A 20,603-nucleotide genomic window follows, 5' to 3' on the forward strand; every position below is an offset into this window, starting at 1 on the left:
AGGGCAGAGGGGCTTGGAGGGCTTAGACAGGCTCTTTCTGGAGTAGCGATTTCCCACTCCATGAAAGCACTCTGCTTGTGGTTTGCTCAGGCCTCACTGGGGTCTGCAGGAACTCTCAACGGGTCACTGTGGTGGGGAAGGGATCCGAGTGTGATGTACACTGAGTGACCACGCCACCAGGGAAGGAGATTCGGCCAAGTCCAGCAGCAGTGTTCGCCCCAGGGATGCCGTGCCTTCACCTGCAGGCTGCATCACGGAAGGCTGCGCCTCCGGGTCCCTGAGACCCCGCGGGCCGTCACCGGTGGGCAGGAAGCCACCAGAGGGCAGCTGCATCCAGATAGGGCTGAGGAAGGGGTCTGCCACCCACAGGGGGCACTCAAGAGCACATCAGGAGCCAACCCAGGCCCTGCTGCAGCTGCTCTGGCCAGGAGCCACTCTAGGGCAGCCCCGGGTGTGTGTGACAGACTTCACACAACCAGCGAGGGCTGTTGGCTGACACCAAGCTGCGAACACTCAGTTTGGGACCACTCGGCTGCCTGGGTCACACAGACATGTTTATTGGGGGCTGTGCCGCTAGTTCTGCTCCCTGGGTATGCACCCCTCAATCTGGATCTCCGCCGGCCAGCCAGAGTATCTGTTCTTGGCATTATCAGAGTGATTGATCTGCGTGAAGGAGAAGAAAGCTTCATTACACACTAAGCCAGCGCACAAATATTTAACCTGTGCTCCGTGAGCACAGTCATGCGGCAGAGCCACCATCTGCCTGACCAGGCATGGCAGCTGACTTCCTCCCAGCGAGTCTCACTGAGGTATGCATGAGGTCTCAGACTTTCTGAGAGGAGGGAGGCGTCCTATGTGCTGACCCATCCGCTTGGCTAAAGAAATGTGACTGGGTGGACTGGAAGTCAAAGTCTATTGAATTTTCACAAATTAAAATGTTGGAAAGCACAGCTGTGGTGTTTAGTTTTCAACTCTGGGAACAGCGATTTTTCTTTTTTTCTCTTTGAGTCTTTAAAAAATTTTTATTTTTATTAGTCCATGTTTGCAGTACATAACTGTCATGGTTTGGGTCTAGCTGTCCACCAAAGCCTCATGTAGTCATAGGTGGGGCTTTTTCAGAGGTGGCTGGATCTAGGGTGTGTGATGCTGGGATTGAGGGCGCGTGATTACTAAACCAGAACACCGCCATAATCCTGGTAGTCTGGAATAAAAGGGGCAGAAAGGCACTGCTGAGGCTCCCTTGCTGCCTTTACCGTCTTCTGCTGCGTGAACTATTGCCCCTCTGCCCTGTTTTGGACCCAGCTGATCATGGACTGAAACCTCTACAATGGGAGCTGAAGAAACCTCTCCCCCTTTAACTGTGGGTGTCAGATATCTTGTCTCAGCAGTGAGAAAAGTAACTCGGACAGTAATGAACTCCTCATTACTGTCAGGTGCTGGAATGTGCACCTGACACACTTCATTCTTTCTGTGTCCCCTTTCCCCTCCCCAGCCTATACTTTGTGAAGTACTTTAGAGTTTGTTGCTTGGCGGTGTGTGGGTGTGTGTGTGTGTGCGCATGCACAGGAGCTGCTGCCAGCCCTTTACAGCTTCAACTCTCAGGTGCTGAAGCACCTGCACCTGGTACTTAAATAAAATTGTATGGGAGGGTCGGGGATTTAGCTCAGTGGTTCTGCTGCCTGCCTCACAAGCACAAGGTCCCGAGTTCAATCCCTGGTACCAAAAAAAAAAAAAAAAAAAAAAAGTGTGGGTCCTAATTTGGGATTTTAGTTATAGATCCCCCTTTTTACAGAACGCTATTGAGATATGATTCACATACTATAAAATACATTATTTAAGGAGGCATGGCGGTGTGCCCTGAACGCCAGCACTCTGGGAGGTGCACGCAGGAGGGTCACAAGTTCGAGCCAGCCTGGCCAATTCAGCAAGACTGTGCTTCAAAATAAAAACTTGAAAAAGGGCTGGGCATGGAGCCCAGCGCAGATCTCTGAGCAGATGAACAGTGTCCCATGGCTCAGCCAACCTGCATCCTGGCCCCATGATTCCACACCGGGTTACAGTGGACCCTCGAGTTACGACCAGCCTGACACAAACCATTTGGATTATGACCAATTTATGAACAAAGTCTTGAGTTATGACCCGAGTGCTGGCTTCCAGAGCTCTGGAAGGAACATGACATACCCTCTCCCGTGTGGGGCTCACTGAGAAGTCCCGGGCGGGCGTCTCTCTGAGGACACTGAGATCTGCTGTGTGCAGGAGAGAGACTCTGAAGGCTGTGCAGAGGAGCCTGAGCCTTCACTGACCAACCTGAGTTACAACCAGGCCTCGGAAAAGAACTGAGTTCGCAAGTCAAGAGCCCACTGTACTCTGCAGCACGCTGCTCTGCCCTGCTGTGCCCAGGGTTGAGACGCAGGTGCCCACTGTCCCCAGTGGGTGTCCACAGGGTGCCGCTGGGTCCTGGGCTAACCGCCCCAACTTCCAGGAGCTGCTCCATGCCACACCGCGCCCCTCCCAGCAGCGCGGGACAGGCCGAGCTTCCCTCCCACACCACAGCGCCCGGGGTAGGAGGTCCTCCTCACGACGCTCATTTGCCCTCTCTGGTTACCGAGGCGCTTGCGCCTTTCCATGGGCTCACCGCCTACTGCAGCTCCTGTAAAGAAACGTTTACTCCAGCCCTGTGCCCACTGTAAAACTGTGCTGTCTTTTTGTTGTCAAGCTGTAAGAGTTCTATATATGGCACACGCCTGTCATCCCAGCACCCACGAGGCTGAGGCAGGAGGATCGCTGTGAGATCAAGGCCAGCCTGGGCTACACTGAGTTCAAGGCCTAAACTACATAACCAGAACCTTTCTCAAAAAGTGTGTGTGTAGGGGGGTCCTGTATGTATTCTGGACTCAGGTCTATTATTTCCAAATATTCACTCTCACTCCACCGGCTGTCTTTCCAGTGTTCTTTGGAGCAGAAAAGTCTTTGATTCTGATAAAGACCGATTCATCTATTTTTCTTTTACCATCAACAGTTCCGTCTTAAAGAAATCACAGTCTAACCCAAGGTCACCAAGACTTACACCTACTTTTTCCTAAGAATTTAAGGCTGCTATGCTTAGGGATTGGTCCAGACCTGAGGACACAGCTCTCCCAGAAGCTCAGGGGCTGTCCTGCCTCGGGAGGTCACGACCCCGTCCTTCCCTGCTTGCCCTGTGACCGACCACAGCCTGGGGCCAGCGTCAGGAGGATCGCTGTGACTGTGAGGCCAGCCTGGGCTACGCAGTGAGTTCAAAGCCAGCCTAGTGAGTTTGTGATGAGAAAAACAAGCAAACGAAAAAGCTCACAACGATGAGAGCTGTGTTTATCCGTTACCACGTGTTTATTCGGGGCCTATCCTCGTCTGAGGCCCTGGTGATTGGCCCTGCCACCCCGAGCAGGACAGAGGGAGGCCGGCCCCGTGCAGGAGGAGGGGCAGGGCAGACAGCAGTGGTTGCAGGTGGGGAAACCGACTCCCAGCCCCCACTTTCAGGGAGACCTGAGAATGAGAACCCACAGCCAGGACACCACAGCAGCTAGCGGCCTGGATTTGCAACAGCCTGTGTCCCACGGGGGGCCCACAGTGAGAGGAGCAGCCACTCGGGGGCCCCGGACCAGCTCACCTTCTCCCTCGGAAGTCCTGCGGGCAGCTCGAAGCCGGTGGCCGCCAGGAACACCCAGCTGGATCTGAACCGCATGTTCCGGATCTCTCTACTGCCCAGGGCCTCCAGGGCGTCCTTGGCATCGGCCTTCAGTCTGGGGACAGAGGGGCGGGGTGAGGACGGGTCCCCAGATGACATGCGGGCGTGTGGGGCAAGCAGCTCACGTTTCTGGCCAACAGGGGTCACATCCACAGCCTTCTATTGCCTTGGGCTGTGTCTGTTTGTGGGACCGGGGGGCTGAACCCAGGGCCTTAGCACTGAGCTGCATCTTCACCCTCCTTTTTAATTTTTATTTTGAGACAAGGTCTCCTTAAATCACTCAGTTGTCCTGGCTGGTCTTGAACCTGCGGTCCTCCTGCCTCAGCCTCCAGAGTGCTGGAATGATAGGCCTCAGTTCTAAGCACAGAATCCCCGCTCCTGATTCTCACAGGCCCTGGAGCTCGGCTCCCTCACACCCTTGCACCTGGCCAGCTTCGCAGCAGTCACCACTGTCCCTGCTTCCCAGGCCCGAGGCAAGGCGGGTGGAAAGCAGCTGACCGAGGACAGCAGAGGAAGGAAGTGAGCTTCAGGGGAACCTGGGGTCAGGCTCATCTGGGAGATGCCGGGGGCCAGGTGTGCATGTGCGTGTGCGTGTACATGTGCGTGTGCATGGGCACTGCATGTGTGCGTCTTCCCCGCTGCTCCCTGAGTAAAGAAGCGACCTCCATCTCCCTCCTACCTGCAAGTCCCACCTGCTGGCTCCTGCCTGGAGAGGCCGCACCTCGGCCCCGCAGCTGCTGATTGTGTTCCCGCCAGGGGTCCGATCGCAGGCTCTGGGTCTACTGGGCACCACCCATCCCTCATTTGCTGTGAGGGCTCTGACCTCCCTGAGGACCCGGGCAGGACCCAGCGGCAGCTCCACCCCCTCACCTGGTGCTCCCGTCGTCATGGGTCACCATGAGCAGCAGGGACTTCGCGGGTGCGCTCTGGATGAACTGGGTCAGGGGCTTGGAGTTATCTGCGGGGCCAGCCGGAGGCATTAGGGCACTGGCCATCCTGGGGCCCTGCCCTGGCCATCTCTCTCCTGCCTCAGCCTGCTCCTCCGCTCTCAGCCCCTCAGGGAGCAGGGTGAGTGGTGGGGTGTGCAGGGGAGGCCCCGGGAGTCAGGCCTTGACGGCGCCGTAGCAGTCCTTGCTGTCCGTCATGCTGACAGGGAGTCAGACCCCAGGGTAACACCACCCACCAGGGATCGAACTCGGGACCTTGCGCTTTCGGGGCAGGCGGCAGAACCACTGACCTAAATCCCTGGTCCTCCTTTTACATTTTAAGATACTATCTTCTGAAGTCACTAAGCTACCCAGGCTTGAACTCTCGATCCTCCTGCCTCAGCCTCCAAAGATGCTGGGCTTGCAGGTATGCACCACCACGCCCAGCTCAGAGCAGCCCCTTACACCTGCAATTGAGGAGTGCACCCCGCCAAACCTACACCCTAGAAATGCAGGCCAGGAAGCCCCCCCACCCTGATTCTTGGCGCCTCGGTTTCTCCTCAGGGTCTACCCTGTGTTTAAAATTCGCCGTAACTCTCACTTTCCTTACCGCCTTCGTACATGTCAAAAGTCTTCGTGGCTATCACCTTCCCAGTTACATCTGGAAGCGAAAGAACAGTGTTTAAAGGAAGCTGCCAGAGCCCAGGGTACGGTGGCCCCCGGCCCCTCGAGAGTGCGGACAGCTGGGGCCAGAGAGGGGCGGCCAGCCTGGGCGGGGCCGATCTTTACTCCCCCCCTCATCTTCACCAGGAACACAGACAAAGCTGCCTGGCCCCTCCCTCTGGCCCCTCTCCCCTCCCGCTCCAGCTCTTGGTCTTCTTGCCTTTTGCAAAATGTCCACCGCCCTGTTTCCCGCTGTCTGCCTTTTATTTTGCCCTTTGGTTTATTTACACTTTGGGTTTCTCATCTGAGAGAAACCGTGCGGCATTTAAACCTCTGTGTCTGATAAGTTTCACTTAATTTATGGACTCAAGGAGCATCCGTCTGCCTACAAATGCCTCGTCCGTCCTTCTTGGTGGCAGAGCCGTGCTCTGTGGTGTGTAAAGACCACGTTTCCTTTGTGGCTTCATCTGCTGGTGGACACATGGAGCCTCCGAGATTCAGCCACTGTGAGCTGGGCTGTCTGCATGGTGTGCGTGGCTCACTGCAGTGAGGCCTTAGGCTGAGGGGATCTGAGCACTGTGCTGTGGCCCTCAGTCCCTCCCAGCCGGCACAGAGGGTCCCCAAGGTCACTGGCCTGACGGCATCTGGTCTCGCGTGCCACGGCCCGTGCTGCCCACCCCTCCCGGGGACACCGTGGGGAACCCGTTGCCAGAGCTGCTGCAGACCCACAGTGGCCGTGGGACTAACAGGAAGCCATAGATCGCTTTCCACGGAGTTCTGGGTCACACAGAGGGACAGACGTACAGTGTCCCCTCTGCTCAAACACTCATCTGGGGCGGAGGGGAGCAGAAGCCCGGGACCCTGCTCTGTGCCCAAGCCAGCTGCTCCTCCGGTTTGCTCCGAGCCGCTCCTGCAGGCCCCAGGTGTTACTGTAAAGCCTTTGCATATTGAGCTTTCCATGCACTTTTTGTTGTCACCAGAACCACTAACAGTCTGAAGAGCGAGGCTCATGAAAACAAATAGTTAACTTTAAAATTCATTAAAATGGAGCCCTGGACTGGACCGTGTCCACAGTGCCTGATAACTCAAGATTTCTGGGAAATCCCATCTCAGAACTGCCGGGCAAGTTTGAGAAAAACACCCGCTGACTTACAGCTGACGATGGCGATGTTTATCCCTCTGCCGACGTTCCCCATCTTCTCGCCCACAAGCCTGAAATGAAGGTGGCGTTGGTCCGGGAGGCCCGGTTCGCAGGCCCAGCTTTGTGGGTCCCCACCGGGCATGGCCCCTCCGGCCACTGCCACAGACGGCCACGGCCGGGTGTGGCCCAGGAAGGTGCCACTCCGCAGCCAGCAACATGGACTCAGGCCCTGTGTGGCGCCTGCACCGACCCTCCCAGCCCAGGGAGATGCCCATGTGCCGTACACAGGACCCAGCTCCTTCACACCCGCCAGGCACTGACCACTCCCCGGGCCACGGAGCCCTTCCCACACTGCAGGTGTGAGGCTGGACAAGAGGGTCCGGAGGGGAAGGGAGGCTGCAACCCCAGTGTGGCCCCAACACCCCTCTTCCCACCCCTCAGTGTGTGACAGAGCCTGGGTCCCCCTGGACAGCCTCCCACTGCCACCAGGGTAGCCCAGCCCCTCGCCTTCCACCGCACCGCTCACCGTTCCCATTTTACACTGATTTGTGAACTGTCCATTTGAAAAGATTTTTCCCTAAAACCAGAAGGACCGAATGGCTGTGGTGGAGACAGTAAATACATGAACGGTCGTGGGCGCTGCAGGTGTGTCTGCGAGTGTGTGTTCACGTGCGTGTGAACGAACTCTTGGCCAGGTTCTAGAGTCGGGGGTGAGAGAGCACCCTGGGGAGCACTCGGAGGCGTTGTTTCTGCACCCTGGAAGTGTGGCGAAGGGACTTGGCCTTCTGTTCCGGTCAGGCCTGCTGAGCTGCCCCTCTCCTCCCCCACAGAGGCCTGGTGCTTTGGAACATTTTGGAAAACACAGTTTACAACTCTGTTTGTACAGAGTTCAGAGAGACAAACTCGAGTGACCGCGTTTGCTGCAATGCACCCTCGGGCAGGGAAACCACCACGAAAAGCAGCCATCATCACAAGCACCGCTGCAGCACGGAGAGAGGCACTGGGCTCAGGAAGGGCACTCCGGGGGCCGTGGAGTAACAGTGGTGACGTCGGGTCTGCACTAGACTGTCCGGGGAAGTCTGGGGAGTTCAGAGGTGGGACTTGGGAAGGCGACTGGGAGATGGGCACGCTATCCTGGCCGTGGATTCATCTGCTCCTGAGTTCGTGGCCACACGTGTTGTGAGCAGGTGGGCTGGCTGGGGTGGTCGCAGGGGACGTGACCTGGAAGGCGGTGTCCTCATCCCCAGCTCCTCCCTCCTCCCTCTCTCTGCTTTCCGGCTGCCAGAATGAGCAGCGTTTCCTCCACTGTGCCCTTCTGCCATGCTGCTTTAACCATGGACTGAACCCTCTGAAACCCATGGACCCAGATGAAGTTCTCCCGGTCAGAGACACATGGATCTCTACAGGGCCGGCTCCGGGGAGGGGACAGAAACCCCAGCACTGCATCATACTCACAGCTCATCCTCAAAGCAGATCTTGGCGTGCTTCTCTCTGCCCCCGCCGCTCAGCATCCGGTAGGCGTAGGTGCTGGGGGGACATGGGGTCCAGTGGTCGCACTTTTGCCTCCTGGGCAGTGGGGCTGCATAAGCAAGAGGTACAGCAGTCAGACGACCCTGCTGGTGAGCACACGGCCGGCAGAGCATCCAGCAGGCCCCCCTGGAGGTGGGGAGCTGAGCCGAGCCGAGGAGTGGTTTCCTGGGATCCCCTGCCCTGCTGAGGCAGAGTTCACATCACCCACTGTCCTACACCAACAAACCTACAGGGGTGAGCGGGCACAGCACTGTCAAAAGCACGGGGTCACCGCCCAGCCTGGCCTTCCTGGGGCATGAGGTGAGTTTGTGTTTTGATAACAGAGGTCGGGAGTCAGAGTGCTGGTGACTGCACTGCGCGCAGAGCCATGTGCAGTGTCTGTCTTCCCACAGACAAACAGCGCACAGCACACCATGCCCACTGCACCATAAGCACACCCGCGCACGCACACATACACACACACACACACAGATCGCCAGGTGACCATGGGAGCATGGGGAGCTCAGCCTTTCTGCCCAGAGTGTGCTGTAGCCAGTGTGCATGGGTCTGCAGACATCCGGCCCCGGGTCAGCAGGCGGGGGACAGACACCGATGCTGGGAGTAAGGGGCAGTGGCCCCTCAGCCAGACTCACCCTGTGCATTTTCCGCTACGTCAACACCACCTGGCCCTCCTGCCCAGGCGGTGCTCAGCTCCTATGAAGCCGGGGCCCAGAGGAAGGCTCCAGAAGCACCCTCACTGCAGGCGAGCCTGGGACTTGGCTGTGTGTGTGCTCTTGTGATCTAGTAAACAGCAGGTGGAGTGGTGCAGGGTGTATCAGACCTCGGGGTGAAGAAATCCAAGGATGCACTACAGAAAATCATCCGATCACAAAGGAAGACCTCGAGCAGGGCACAGAAGCCCTGGGAGACACCGGAAGAGGACGAGCAGGAGGCAGCAGAAGAAGAAGTCCTTCCCCATGAATTCCAGACTCCACTTCCAAAAGAGGCAAGTCATCCAGACAGGAAGTAGTAAGGACACCCAGGACGCTGTCTTGGTCTTAAGGGTGCTAAAAGTAAATGCCCTAGGCCAGGGAATTTGTAGACAACGTGAACTGAGTTCCTACATCCTAGAGGCTGGGTGTCGGCATTCGAAGGAACAGCAGCTTTGGCACTGAACCAGGTCCCATTCCTCACGTACAGCACTCCCGCCCTCCTTGGACGGTAGAAAGAGCCACACGCAACCCTTCCATCCGTGAGGGAGGAAGCCTGTGATGGTCTCACTTTCCAGGGAACCTTCCCTTCTTGCCTACAGCAGCCACTCGGTTTTCAGCATAATGAATCCTGCTGGACAGGAACCTGCAGACCACAGGGGACCGGAGCTGCCCTGCAGGCCGACCGGACCTCACCGACTAGCAGCAGGCCATGCCCTTCTCACAGCACTCAGCCCAAGGGAGCCAGGAAACAGACCTCACAAACCCAGGAAGACTTCCCAGCCACAAGGGTGTGAAAGTAGAAATCAGTAACAGCAGCAAACTCAGGCACGTCACAGATATGTAGAAACTAAGTCAACAACCAGTGCCTGAAAACAGAAATTAAAACATATCTAGAGACAAATGACAATTGAACACGCCCATGGAATGCAGTAAAAGCGGTTCTAAGAAGGAAGTTTACAATAATAAGCACTGACATTCAATAGAAGAAAGATCTCAAACAACCTAGGATTATATCACAAGGAACTAGAAAAAGAAGGCCAAGCTAAGTTTTTTTTTTTGAGACAGGGTCTCACTATGTAGATGAGATTGACGTGGAACTCACTATGTAGCCCAGGCTGGCCTCGAACTCACAGCCATCCTCCTGCCTCAGCCTCCCGAGTGTTGGGATTACAGGTGTGCACCACCCCACCTAGCTAGGACAAGCTAAGCTTAAAAGGGAGGAAAGGGAGGGAATAACCAAGACCAGAGCAGAGAGAAATGAAGACTAGAAAGATAAGAATCCATGAAACAAAGTTGATTTTTTAAAAAATGGACAAAAGTGACAAAACCTTAGTTAAATTAAGACAAAATAAGACTCGAATGAAACCAGAAGTGAAAGAGATCACACCTGATACCACAGAAGTACAAGGGCCACCATTTGAACAATTTAAGTCAACAAACTGGGTAACTTAGAAGAACTTAGTCAATTCCTGGAAATATACAAGCCAGCAAGACTGAAGCATGAAGAAACAGAACGTCCGAGCAGACCAGAGTCAGTCCGGACCCGAGCCAGAAGAATCCTCCTGACAGCCAAACCAAGGCTGGGGGCTGAGGGCCTCACCGCTCAATTCCACCAAACATTCCTAGGAAGACTCCGAACCGCCTCACTCTCTTCCAAATGCAGTGAAGACAAGGGCTACTTCCTCAATCGCCACACGAGGCCAGCGTCACAAGGGCCCTGCAAGGGACGACAGGCCAGCATCTCTGATGAGCACAGACGCCCAAATTCCCTACACACCTTCAACGAATGAAATGCAGCAATACCAAGAATCAGCATGATTGCTACAAGGAGGACGTCTCATGTGAACGTCAACACACATCATACTCCATGTAAGAAGGGGCCGGGGCGTAGCTCAGTGGTGCCGCGCCTGCCTCGCAAGCACAAGGTCCTGAGTGCGATCCCCAGTACCCCCCGCAAAAAAGAATGAAGGACAAAACCCACTGGTTGCATCAACAGATTCAGAAAAAATCCTGTGACAAAATTCAACATCCTTGCCTCATTAAAAAGGTTAAATTCCTCAGCAGATTAGGTTACAAAGGGATGTCCTCAACACAAGGAAGGGTTCAGGGTGAGAAATGCCACATCGAAAACAGAAGGAAAGAGCAAGCTAAGGGAAGGGACATCACCACACTCAACGGTGAGCAGCTGGTGACACTTCCTCCACAGCGGTGGACAGGAGACGGTGCCCGCTCTCTCCACTCTGCTCCGGGCCACACCGGAAGCCCTGGGCACTGTGATCAGGCAAGAAAAAGAAAAGGCGTCTAAACAACAGAGGAAGAGATCAAACTGTCTCTTGGCACTAAGGGCTCGAACTTCCATATGGAATCCCCCAGCTCCACGAATGCAAAGTTAGAGCTAATATGGTAAAGTTGCAGGATACAAAATCCACACGCCAAAATCTGTAGTGTTTCTGGACACTGACGATGAACTAGCCAAAAATTATCAAGAAAACCTTTACAGTAACTGGGACCGTTAAGGGAGTGAATTCAGTCGAGGAAGTGAAAGACCCGCACGCGCACTGACGGCTCTGACGCACGGATGGAAGAAAGGGAGGCTGACAAATGGAAAGGTATCCTGCGCTTGTGAGTCAGGCAAACCGTATTATCACACCGTCCACACACAGCGGTGCATCGACTGAGTGCAGTCCTGCCAGAAGTTCAATAGCATTCTGCATGGAAATAGAAAAGCAATTCAAAATTTGTACGGAACCTGGAGAGGGCCTGGACAGCCGAAGCCATCGCGAGGTGTCACACTGCCTGATTTCCACCAGGTCCAGGCAGCGGCTCTGCCTGTGTTTGTTGAATAGATGAGTGAGCGAACGAACACCTGGACCTCAGCACTGCAGGATCCGACTGCGGGGAGGAGCCGGAAGTCACACAGCACCAGACCCGGTCACTCAGGAGGACCAGGACACAGCTTCATGTTCCCGCCAGCTGCCTTTCCACCGGGGGGCGCTCGGCGGCGGCAGTCACCATATTTCTTTATCACAACTGGTGAAGACCCTCAGGAAAGAGGACTCCAGAGCTGCTGCAGGAAGGGGCCGGGACGACGGGAGGAGGGTGTGCCCAGTGAGATGGGGGGTGGGTAACGGGAGGGGTGCAGAACTGTACTGCCTCACAACTCCGACTGTTAGCACACAGCCCCTGAGAAACTCAACCCTGCTACCTGAACAGCAGTCAAGGGTGAGCCTGGAGAACCTGGAAAAGGGAGCTTTATTTCCCGGGGAGGCCGGCTGCAAAGTACAGGAGGCAAACAGGATCTGAGGACCCCAAGGGGGCAGAAGAGAAAGAACCCAGGAAGAGAAGGCGGCTGCGACCCTGGACCCTGCACCCTGTGGATATCAGGTCCCCGTTTTCCCGACCACAGCCTGGCGGTGATCTTGCCTCTGGTGCAAGCCATGTGCTGGGTCAGTGAGCCCCAGAAGCAAAGAGGAAGCAGAAAGAAGTCAGACGGAAGTCAGAAGCCACACCCACGAGACGGAACAGAAGGCAAGCAGCCTTCCAAGACGTCAGAAACACTCCTCGAATAATTTAGCTAAAGGCTGTGCCCGCAAACCTATCAAACAGCAGCCTCTTCCTTATTAGTACACGCTAGCAGCATGTGGAGCTTACATTCACCTTAGGGGGTGGGGGGCGTGTGAGCAGCAGCTCCATTGTTTTCTATTCCCCTTTCCCACCATCCCTAGGTTTCCTTCCCCCACTGTCATCATCACTCTGATTGTCAGTTCAGGGTTACAGCAGAGTGTGAACATTCACTGGGGTATCTGGTACAACACCCCAGCACCCGACTTCCGCCGAGGGACAGGTCAACTAAACCAAAACCTACAGAGAACTACGAGAGCCGAACCACGCCCTTGAATATATGGATTTACTGGATGCCTACAGAGGGGTCTATCCTGCTGCAGAAGAGCACACAGTCTTCTCAACAGCGCACGGAACTCTCTCCAGAACAGCCACACACTAGTTCATAGAGCCTGCTCAAATAAATGCGAAAGGGTCAAAATCACCCCATGGCTATCAGACCGCTGGGCAATGAAAACAGAAACAAAGTACAGGAGAAACTACAGAAAATTAAGAAACATCGAGAGCGTCACAGCACATTCTGAACACCCAGGGGGTCACGGAAGAAATCAGTGGCACGGCGCCTGCCTCTCAAATGCAAGGTCCTGAGTTCGATCCCCAGTACTGCAAAACAAAACAACAAAAGGGGGGATCAGAGCTAAACAGAAACAATGACCCTAATGGAAGGTAAAATAGGCAAAGCACCTGAAATTGTATAGGTGGGCGAGGACTTTCTGAACAGAACCCTAACTGCACAAGAAATAACAGCGAGAATCAACAAATGGGATCCTACCAAACTGGAAAGCTTCTGCACAGCCAAGGAAACAACTGACAGAGTAAAGAGATGGCCTGCAAGTGGGAAAACATTGTTGCTAGCTATTCCTCAGGCAGAGGACTAATACCTGAAATATATAAAGAACTCAAAAGGTTAGACCCTTCCCCAAAATAAAAGACCCAGTCCAAAAATGGGCAACTGAAATGAACAGACACTTCTTAGAAGAAAAGTACCAATGGCCCATAAATGCATGAAGAAACGCTCAACAACTCTGGTCATTAGAGAAATACAAATTTTAAAAGTACTACAATTTCATCTCACAACAGAAAGACAATCATCAAGAAATTAAGGGAGTAATTCCTTATCGAATACTCCCTACTCTTCAGAGTTCCTGTCTGCTCTCTCTCATATTCTGCCTGTCTCTCTCCCTCTCTCTCTCTCTCCATCTCCCCCGTTTTCTTCACCTTCAAATACACTGTCTTCTTAAAAACAAAAGAAGAAATCCAACAACAAATGTTGGAGAGGCGGCAGAGGAAAAGGAACCCTTCTCTCTTGTTGGTGGGAATCAGTATGGAGACTCCTCAAAGAACTAAAATGAGAAATTCCACTTGACCCAGCTGTTTCCCTTCTAGATATCTTCCCAAAGAGCTGAAGGCCTCACACTACAGTGCTCATACACACCCATGTATACAGCTCCACAATTCGGAACAGCTAAGTCCTGGGAGGAATCTGAACATCCAACAACAGATGACTGCAAAAGAAAATGTGGTTTCTAAACAATGGAGTACTACTTGGCTATAAAGAAGGACAAATACGAGCTACGCGTAGGAAAACAGTTATGTCTGGAAAATATAATGAATGGCAAGTGAAACAATCAGACACACACGCTTAAATATCATTTGATATCTCTCATTTCACTAAGGAAAAGAGTAAACAGAGCAAAAAAAAAAAAAGGACTCAAAGAAGGAAACCAGGAGATCTTTTGCAAACACAGGAAGGGGTGGGGCAGGGGAAGTCAAACAAGAGTTTTACCTTTAAAATTTATTTTTCATCCCAGTACTAGCAGTGAATGGTTTCCTGGTGCCGGTTTACTAAACTTGTGAAAGAACCATGGGGCAGAGGGACAGCTGCCCGGCCGCCGTCTCCTCCCTTCCTGCCCTGTTCCTGAGGCTCTGCTGCGGCAGGCACGGGGGCCACCTGGCCGGGTGACTGTGTCCTCGCAGTGGGGAGTTCCAACCTCGTTGGAGCTGGAGTCTCACTCCCCAGGGGAGTCACCTCAGAGACAAAGGGACAGGTTGGGCAGTCCAGGACAGGCTGAGGCCTGAAATGTTCCCTGTCCCTCCTGTGGCCTGTCCAAAGGCCTGGCACTGGGGTCTCCCAGCATGGACACCACCTGGGCTTCCATGGCCTCCTGTATGCCAGCGCCCGGCACAGTCAGCACAAGAAGACACGGCGGCCACCTGGCAGAGCTCCCAGGTATCTCTGGGCAGTGGCAGCAGGATCTGGTCCCTGGGGGCTGCAGAGTCCTCCTGGAAGGGGCCTTTGGTGGTCACCTGAGTGCCAGGTGTCTGAGGCCCCAGTGACCAGGTTAGCGGAGGTGGACGCCTGCCTCCTCCCCGAACAAACAGCTCCCTCCCGGCTGGCCACCCCCAGCCCTCCAGCGCCTTTCCCAGAATTCCTCCCTGCAGACCCGAGGACACATGCCACACGCAGACACAAGGAGACGGAGGTCCCCAGCCTGTGTGCTGCTGCCCAGGCCAGGATGTCGCTCTGCTCAGACCAGGAACAGGCGGCAGTTCAGAGGGAGCACTCGCAACCCTGCAAGAAGTCAACGCCTCCCTCCCAAAACTCATTCTGAGCTCTGTAAAATAGATTCTTAGACTCAACCTGGCCTTAAAGTGTTTTTTGTAGTACTGGGATTTGGGTTTTTTTTGTAGTACTGGGATTTGAATCCCGGGCTGTCACACTGAGCTACATCCCCATCCCTTTTTATATTTTATTTTGGCACAGGGTCTCTCTAAATCACTAAATAGCCCAGGTTAGGCTTGAACTTGTGATCCTCCTGCCTTAGCCTCCAGGAATCACCATGCCCTGATCTAGAGCTACAGCGTTTTTTTTAACATCCCAATGTGAGGTCCAAAAATCTGTCTTGTGGAGGACACTTCCTGATTGGGGACTAGGACCTCGCTCATCCCTCCAAATGTGGGAGATGATTGTGGGGTGTGGGGGACATGCCGAAGACTCCTGCACAGGATGCTCCTGGTGCCCAGAAAGCACGGCCTGGATTCCACTCTGACAGAATTCTGCCATCTCCAGTCGCAGCCCAGGCCACAGCCGCGGAGACCAGGAGCTCTTCCGGGGCTCAAGGCCACCGTGTCCCTGGGAGCATGGACCTGGGAGCCTCCGCGTGAGGCCATGGGACAGAGATGCAGCTGAGGGAGCTTCTGTCACTGCCACAGACGCTGGAGCAGAGCAGCACAGGGGGGAGAGGTGGCAGCGGCTCCCAAATCGCAGGTTGCAGCCCAGAGTCGCTCGGCCCCTGCGTGGTGGCCCCAGAAGGTGAGGTTCCTGCCCCCAGCTCACCGAGCGGGACTCCCCGCCCTGACTCCCAGCATCTGCTGCCACATGCGGGGTGCAGGCCGGAAGGAGCCATAAGCCTGTGCCTGGACTCCAACATCTGGGGGGCATCACAGCCCCACCCCAAAAGTGGGTCCAATGCAGGAGACAGCCAGCCACGGGGGGGCAGAGTCTCCTCGCCTGGCCAGGAAGGAGGAGCGAGCCCAGCCAAAGCCAGCACCAAGATCTGAATAAAAACACCCCAAAGCCGGGCATGCTGGTGCACACTATGGCCCCAGCTATGGGAAGCTGAGGCAGCAGGATCGCCATGGGTTCGAGGCCAGCCTGAACTATACAGCAACATCCTGTCTCAAAAAAGAAAAGAAAGAACTCCCCAGCCACAGTTGGTTCCTAGAACGTTCTTTTTTCCCCCATAAAAGGAACAGCTGCCCAAGAAGTTTTCAAACACTTTATAGTTGTTTGTTTGTGCAAATTAATTCTTTATACTTTATTTCTGTGTTAAAAATAGGCACCAAAATTTAGTAAGTATCAACTTCCAACAAATGCTCAGAAAGGGCACAGCTGACCTGCTTCCCTGGTGTCCCCCAGGGTGGCCGCAGAACTTTATAATTGTACCTTGTTCCCTGTCCTCCTGTGAGCGCCGGCTCACCAAGTTCTTTGGTCCGTTTCCCACCTGACCATTACCATCTGGTGTTCAGACTTGGGCCTGGTCCCCTCTGAGGGTTCCAGGCATCAAGGGTGGACTTCAACCACGCAGGCAGACTCAGGGTCAGTTCGACACCTGCCGAATTAATAAATAAATGGGCTCTGGCGACAGCCTTTCCTTCTGAGACAACGCGGTCTTTGTGCGGATGAGTATTAGCAAATCAATTGGAGATTAGGAAGTAAAGAGCACAATGACCTTTAGAGAGAGGCTGTCACTGGTCCACCTTGATCTCAGCTGCTGAGATTGTGGAACCGGATTTCTGCGGTTGACCAGATGCCCAAGCTGTGTGTTGCCACGGCAGCTACAGGGACTGGGACTCTGGGGCTCAGGGACATGCCAGATGGCGTCACAGCTGCCACCTCCTGGAACTCCGCTCTGCCACCCTCTCTCTAGGACTTCCACTGTTTGCAGAATTGAGAGCCTGGCTCTCCTCCTCCTGCACCTGGCTGTGCCCCATGTAGCAGGCACAGGAGAAGCCAGGCCGGGGCAGATAGGTCCCTTGTCCTAGGCTGCAGGTTGAGACGCCCTTCTGGGTACCGATTGGAAACTGCTTCCAGGTACCCGATATTTCTCTCAAGTCCTTCCCAAAACTCACTGCTGCTTCACAGAAGGTTTTCAAGACGTTTACTCCTCTAGATTTTACTTTTTTTGAGACAGGGCCTCGCTGGGTAATCTAAGCCGGCCTTGAATTTGTGGCAATCTCCTTGTCTCAGCCTCCCAGTGTAAAACTTGAATGAGCTAAAGTGACTCCATGCTAATAGGCCAGACTGTGCTTCTTCATATGCCAATTGCTACCTTGGCTGACAGCCCGCCCAGATGCAAATGGTAAGACAAAAGGTGACCACAGAACATTTCCTGCATGAGATAAGCAATGTGTTCAGAATCTTGTCCTCTGGTAGTTCTGTGAATGCCCTGACTTTTTGTTTAGAAAAACCTTATAAAAAGTACCTCAGCTCCTGAGCAGTGGCCTCTCTGAGCTACCTGGGTCCGGGAGTGGAGTGCCGTCTGGCCAGACTAATAAAGGTCTATTTACCATCTAGCCTGGTGTGTTCCCTTCTGGGTTTCTCGTTTCTCCGTCGAGCTCCCAGAGCCTAGAGCCTTGAGCTCCTGAGCAGTGGCCTCTCTGAGCTACCTGGGTCCGGGAGTGGAGTGCCGTCTGGCCAGACTAATAAAGGTCTATTTACCATCTAGCCTGGTGTGTTCCCTTCTGGGTTTCTCGTTTCTCCGTCGAGCTCCCAGAGCCTTGCTGGGTGTTAGGACCCAGCATCGTGGAGGCCTTTTCGGCTATTCACGCTCCGTGGAGCAGAAGTGAGACTGAGTCTTACACCAGGTGCCCTGATTACAGGCATGTGCCACGGGGCCTGACTCATTCCTTTAGAAAACCTAACATGCCTCCAGAATTGGGGTCCTGAGCCTCTCCTAGGTGTGACCCGGGGCCTCCAGAGATCACGTGAAGGTCAGGCTGCAGGCTTAGGGGCCCTGCCCACAGCCCAGTGCTCACCTTTGAGGACCGGCTTCTCCCCAACCGTCTGGATGCTGTAGATGGCGCTGGACAGATGCACGTCGGGAATGAGCTCCGCCAGCAGGTACCCCGAGTACCAGGCGCAGAGGGAGGCGAAAACCAGGAACACGGCCTTGAAGGCGCCTGGTGACAGGACAGGGGCACAGAAAGATGTCAGCAGAGACCCATACACTAATCCAAAATGAGAAGATGAGGATTTCGGGCAAAGGTGTTCCTACAACTGCACCCGATGCCCCTGGCGTGAGAGACCCCGGAACGAGGGCAGAAGTGACCCTTACGTGTGGGCCTGGACGCCACCAGGGGGCAGCGCCCTGGGCTGCAGCAGAGCACAGGCTTTGTGACAGAGACTGGGCGTTGGGTGAGTCAAGGACAGGGTGAGGCAGAAGGCTCCACGGCATGGGGCGGGGCAGGGGCACTGTTTCTCCCCTCCTCCTCGCTGCCCCTCCAAATCCCTGCCAGCACCAGCCCATAAAGAAGTTCAGGCTCCGTCGGGGCTCCCTCCCCCGAGGATGCCCAGCAGGGCTCCCAGCTGTCTGTGTCCCTGCCCAGGGGCTGCAGGAAGAGGGTAACTGTGGGCCGCCAGCGTGTGTGCCTGGTGCCTGCCAAGGTGCATGGGAACCACCCGCCTCTGCGACTTCCGGCGGGAGGGGCTATGGGCTCCAGAGCCTACTGCCCAGTGCCCTGCGCCACCCCTGTGCCAGGCCAGGAGCTCTGCCCCGGCTGGGGAACTCACAAACAAGCAGGCCGAATGGCTCAGCGTCCCCGTCACCCACCCACGTGCACTTGCCCTCCAAACAAACCAGACCCGCTGCGTCAAGGGCACTGCCCACTCCAAGGCTGCCTCAGATCTGCAGCTCGCGAGAACAAAAGTGAAACCCGGGCACGGGGTTGGGGGGCGTAGCCTGTGACCCCACCACTCAGGGAGGCTGAGGCAGGTGGACAAGTGGAAGCCAGCCTGGGCAACTGAGCAACCAGTGAGGCCCTAACGCAGATAAAAAATTAAAAAACGGCTGGGGACGGAGCTCAGTGTGAGGTCCCTGTTCCACCCGGGTATCACAGCCAAGCAAACAAGACATCAAAAGCAACATGGCTTTTAAACACAAGCTGGTATTATCTGGGAAGGGGAGCGGCAGAGAGGGTGGGCGGTGCCCCAGGGGTGAGGAAGCCGAGCCAAGCAAGGGCATGGTCAGATCTCAGAGAAATCAGGAGGCTCCTTCCAAAGTGGCCGCACTGACCGCCCTCGGGAGACGTGTGCTTTCCACATCACATAAACACTTTCACGTGCAGCTGCATGAAGGTACAGGCCCAGAACTGCGTCCACAGAGGACTTCTGCACCCCCATTCCCAGCCCAGTCTAACAGGAGGGGCCTGGTAGCCACGCCCACTCATTTCCGGCCAGGCCCCCTCCCCACCGCCCAGGCCCCACTCACCCACCACAGCCCCGGGGCGCATCTTCCCGGGGCGGGCACTGCTCCCCACCACCAGCTCAGGCACCTGCTGGAGCGGAAGCCTCGTTCTGGCTGCCCTCGCTCTCCTCCAAGGTCCGGTCCGCAGGCAAGGGGCGGGCCAGGGACAGGTAAACGGCAGGTGCAGACCTGGCAGGTTCCAGGGCAGCGGGCCAGGCAGGGTGTTGTCCGGAGCTGCGTCCCGGAGCTCAGGGTCATGGACCAGTCAGGACTTTTTCCCAGGGGCTGGCCGGATCCAGGGCTGGAGATGCCCCCGAAGCCCTGCTGATAAAAAGGCACCAAAGTGCCTAGGTGATGTGAGCCCCACGTCCCCAGGGTCTCCCTACAGGAAGCGGCTGCAAGAGGGAAGCCAGGCGGATCCCGTCAAAGTCAAAGCATGTCCCACAGTCAGAGCCCCTCTGAGTCACCCAGGACGGCCTCGGGGCCTGCGTGTGCTGGCACACTTGGCAGCGTGCCCGCTCCTGCTTTCTCCTTTGCTGACTGGATGAAGGAAGGACACACTCCACCCCAGGGTGCAGGCCACCCAGGGGCCCCGGGCAGGCTGGCCGGTGTGTGACTGGGTCCCACACAGAAACAGCTGTGGCTTGCCGCCAGGAGCACACCTGCAGTGCAAACACTCATCAGGTTTCAGTCACAACGGCCACAAGAGGAGGGCTGGCTCCACCACGCTGCCTTAGTCTGGAAGTGGGACCTCTGCAGGAGCTGCATCTAGGCGGCCTGCAGCATCTGCCTGCTGAGATGCTCTCGTCACATCGCTGTGTCCTCAGGTTGCAGCACTGGCCTCTAAGTCTGATAAAAGTCCCACTGCCACCCACCCAGCCACCCGTGGACATGTCCACTTCTTGGCTACTGAATGTCTTTGGGAGACCCTGCTTTCAGCTCTTTTGGACGTACATTCAGAAGTGGGACTGCTGGATCACAGGGTGGCTGTCGTTTTAGTTGTTTGAGGGACTGCTGTTCAGTGTTCCAAGGAGACACAGCACCTCCCGCTGGTGCCAACCACACCCAGGGGCCATTTCTCCACACTCTGGGTTGTTCACAGGGGCCACTCTAGCACGTAGAGGTAATAACCCTTCGTAGTTTTCATTTGCACCTCCCTGATGATTAATGATGTCAATCTTCTTTTCCTATTCTTGGCCATTTGTACGGCATCTTTGGAGGAACATCTAGTCAAGTCCTTTTCCTGTTTTCAAATTATTTATTCTTTGTTGGATTGCACAAGTTTTGTGTATATGTTTTGATGTATGTACTATACCATCCCCCTGGGAGGTGAGGTCCCTG

At 55.2% G+C, this 20,603-nt stretch overlaps 1 protein-coding gene across 2 annotated transcripts; it reads right to left on the bottom strand.

Moving 5' to 3' along the window:
* Positions 1-503: 503 nt before the first annotated feature.
* On the bottom strand, positions 504-19,441 carry Fam3b (FAM3 metabolism regulating signaling molecule B). Of its 2 annotated transcripts, none has more exons than XM_010636472.3 (8): positions 19,287-19,440; positions 17,836-17,979; positions 7,910-8,033; positions 6,467-6,525; positions 5,261-5,311; positions 4,595-4,682; positions 3,647-3,779; positions 504-663 (listed from the first exon to the last, which is right to left on the bottom strand). In XM_010636472.3, the coding sequence occupies exons 1-8, from the start codon at positions 19,306-19,308 to the stop codon at positions 574-576; spliced, it is 711 nt and encodes a 236-aa protein (XP_010634774.1). In that variant the 5' UTR covers positions 19,309-19,440; the 3' UTR covers positions 504-573. The 2 variants fall into 2 exon arrangements, with proteins under 2 accessions (XP_010634774.1, XP_010634773.1); XM_010636471.1 differs by lacking the exon at positions 504-663 and adding an exon at positions 3,351-3,522 and having other exon boundaries at positions 19,287-19,441.
* Between the last annotated feature and the right edge of the window lie 1,162 nt (positions 19,442-20,603).

The sequence above is a fragment of the Fukomys damarensis genome, unplaced genomic scaffold, assembly GCF_012274545.1.
Source record: "Fukomys damarensis isolate Sample0158 unplaced genomic scaffold, DMR_v1.0_HiC HiC_scaffold_24, whole genome shotgun sequence".
NCBI lineage: Eukaryota > Metazoa > Chordata > Mammalia > Rodentia > Bathyergidae > Fukomys > Fukomys damarensis.

Coding starts and splice junctions, on each gene's coding strand:
- Fam3b (XM_010636471.1), bottom strand. CDS start 19,308: ATGCGCCCCGGGGCTGTGGTGG. Junction 5,312..6,466: donor AAACATCGCCATCGTCAGCT/GTAAGTCAGCGG, acceptor TTTCGCTTCCAG/ATGTAACTGGGAAGGTGATA. Junction 4,683..5,260: donor TTTTGACATGTACGAAGGCG/GTAAGGAAAGTG, acceptor CTGGCCCCGCAG/ATAACTCCAAGCCCCTGACC.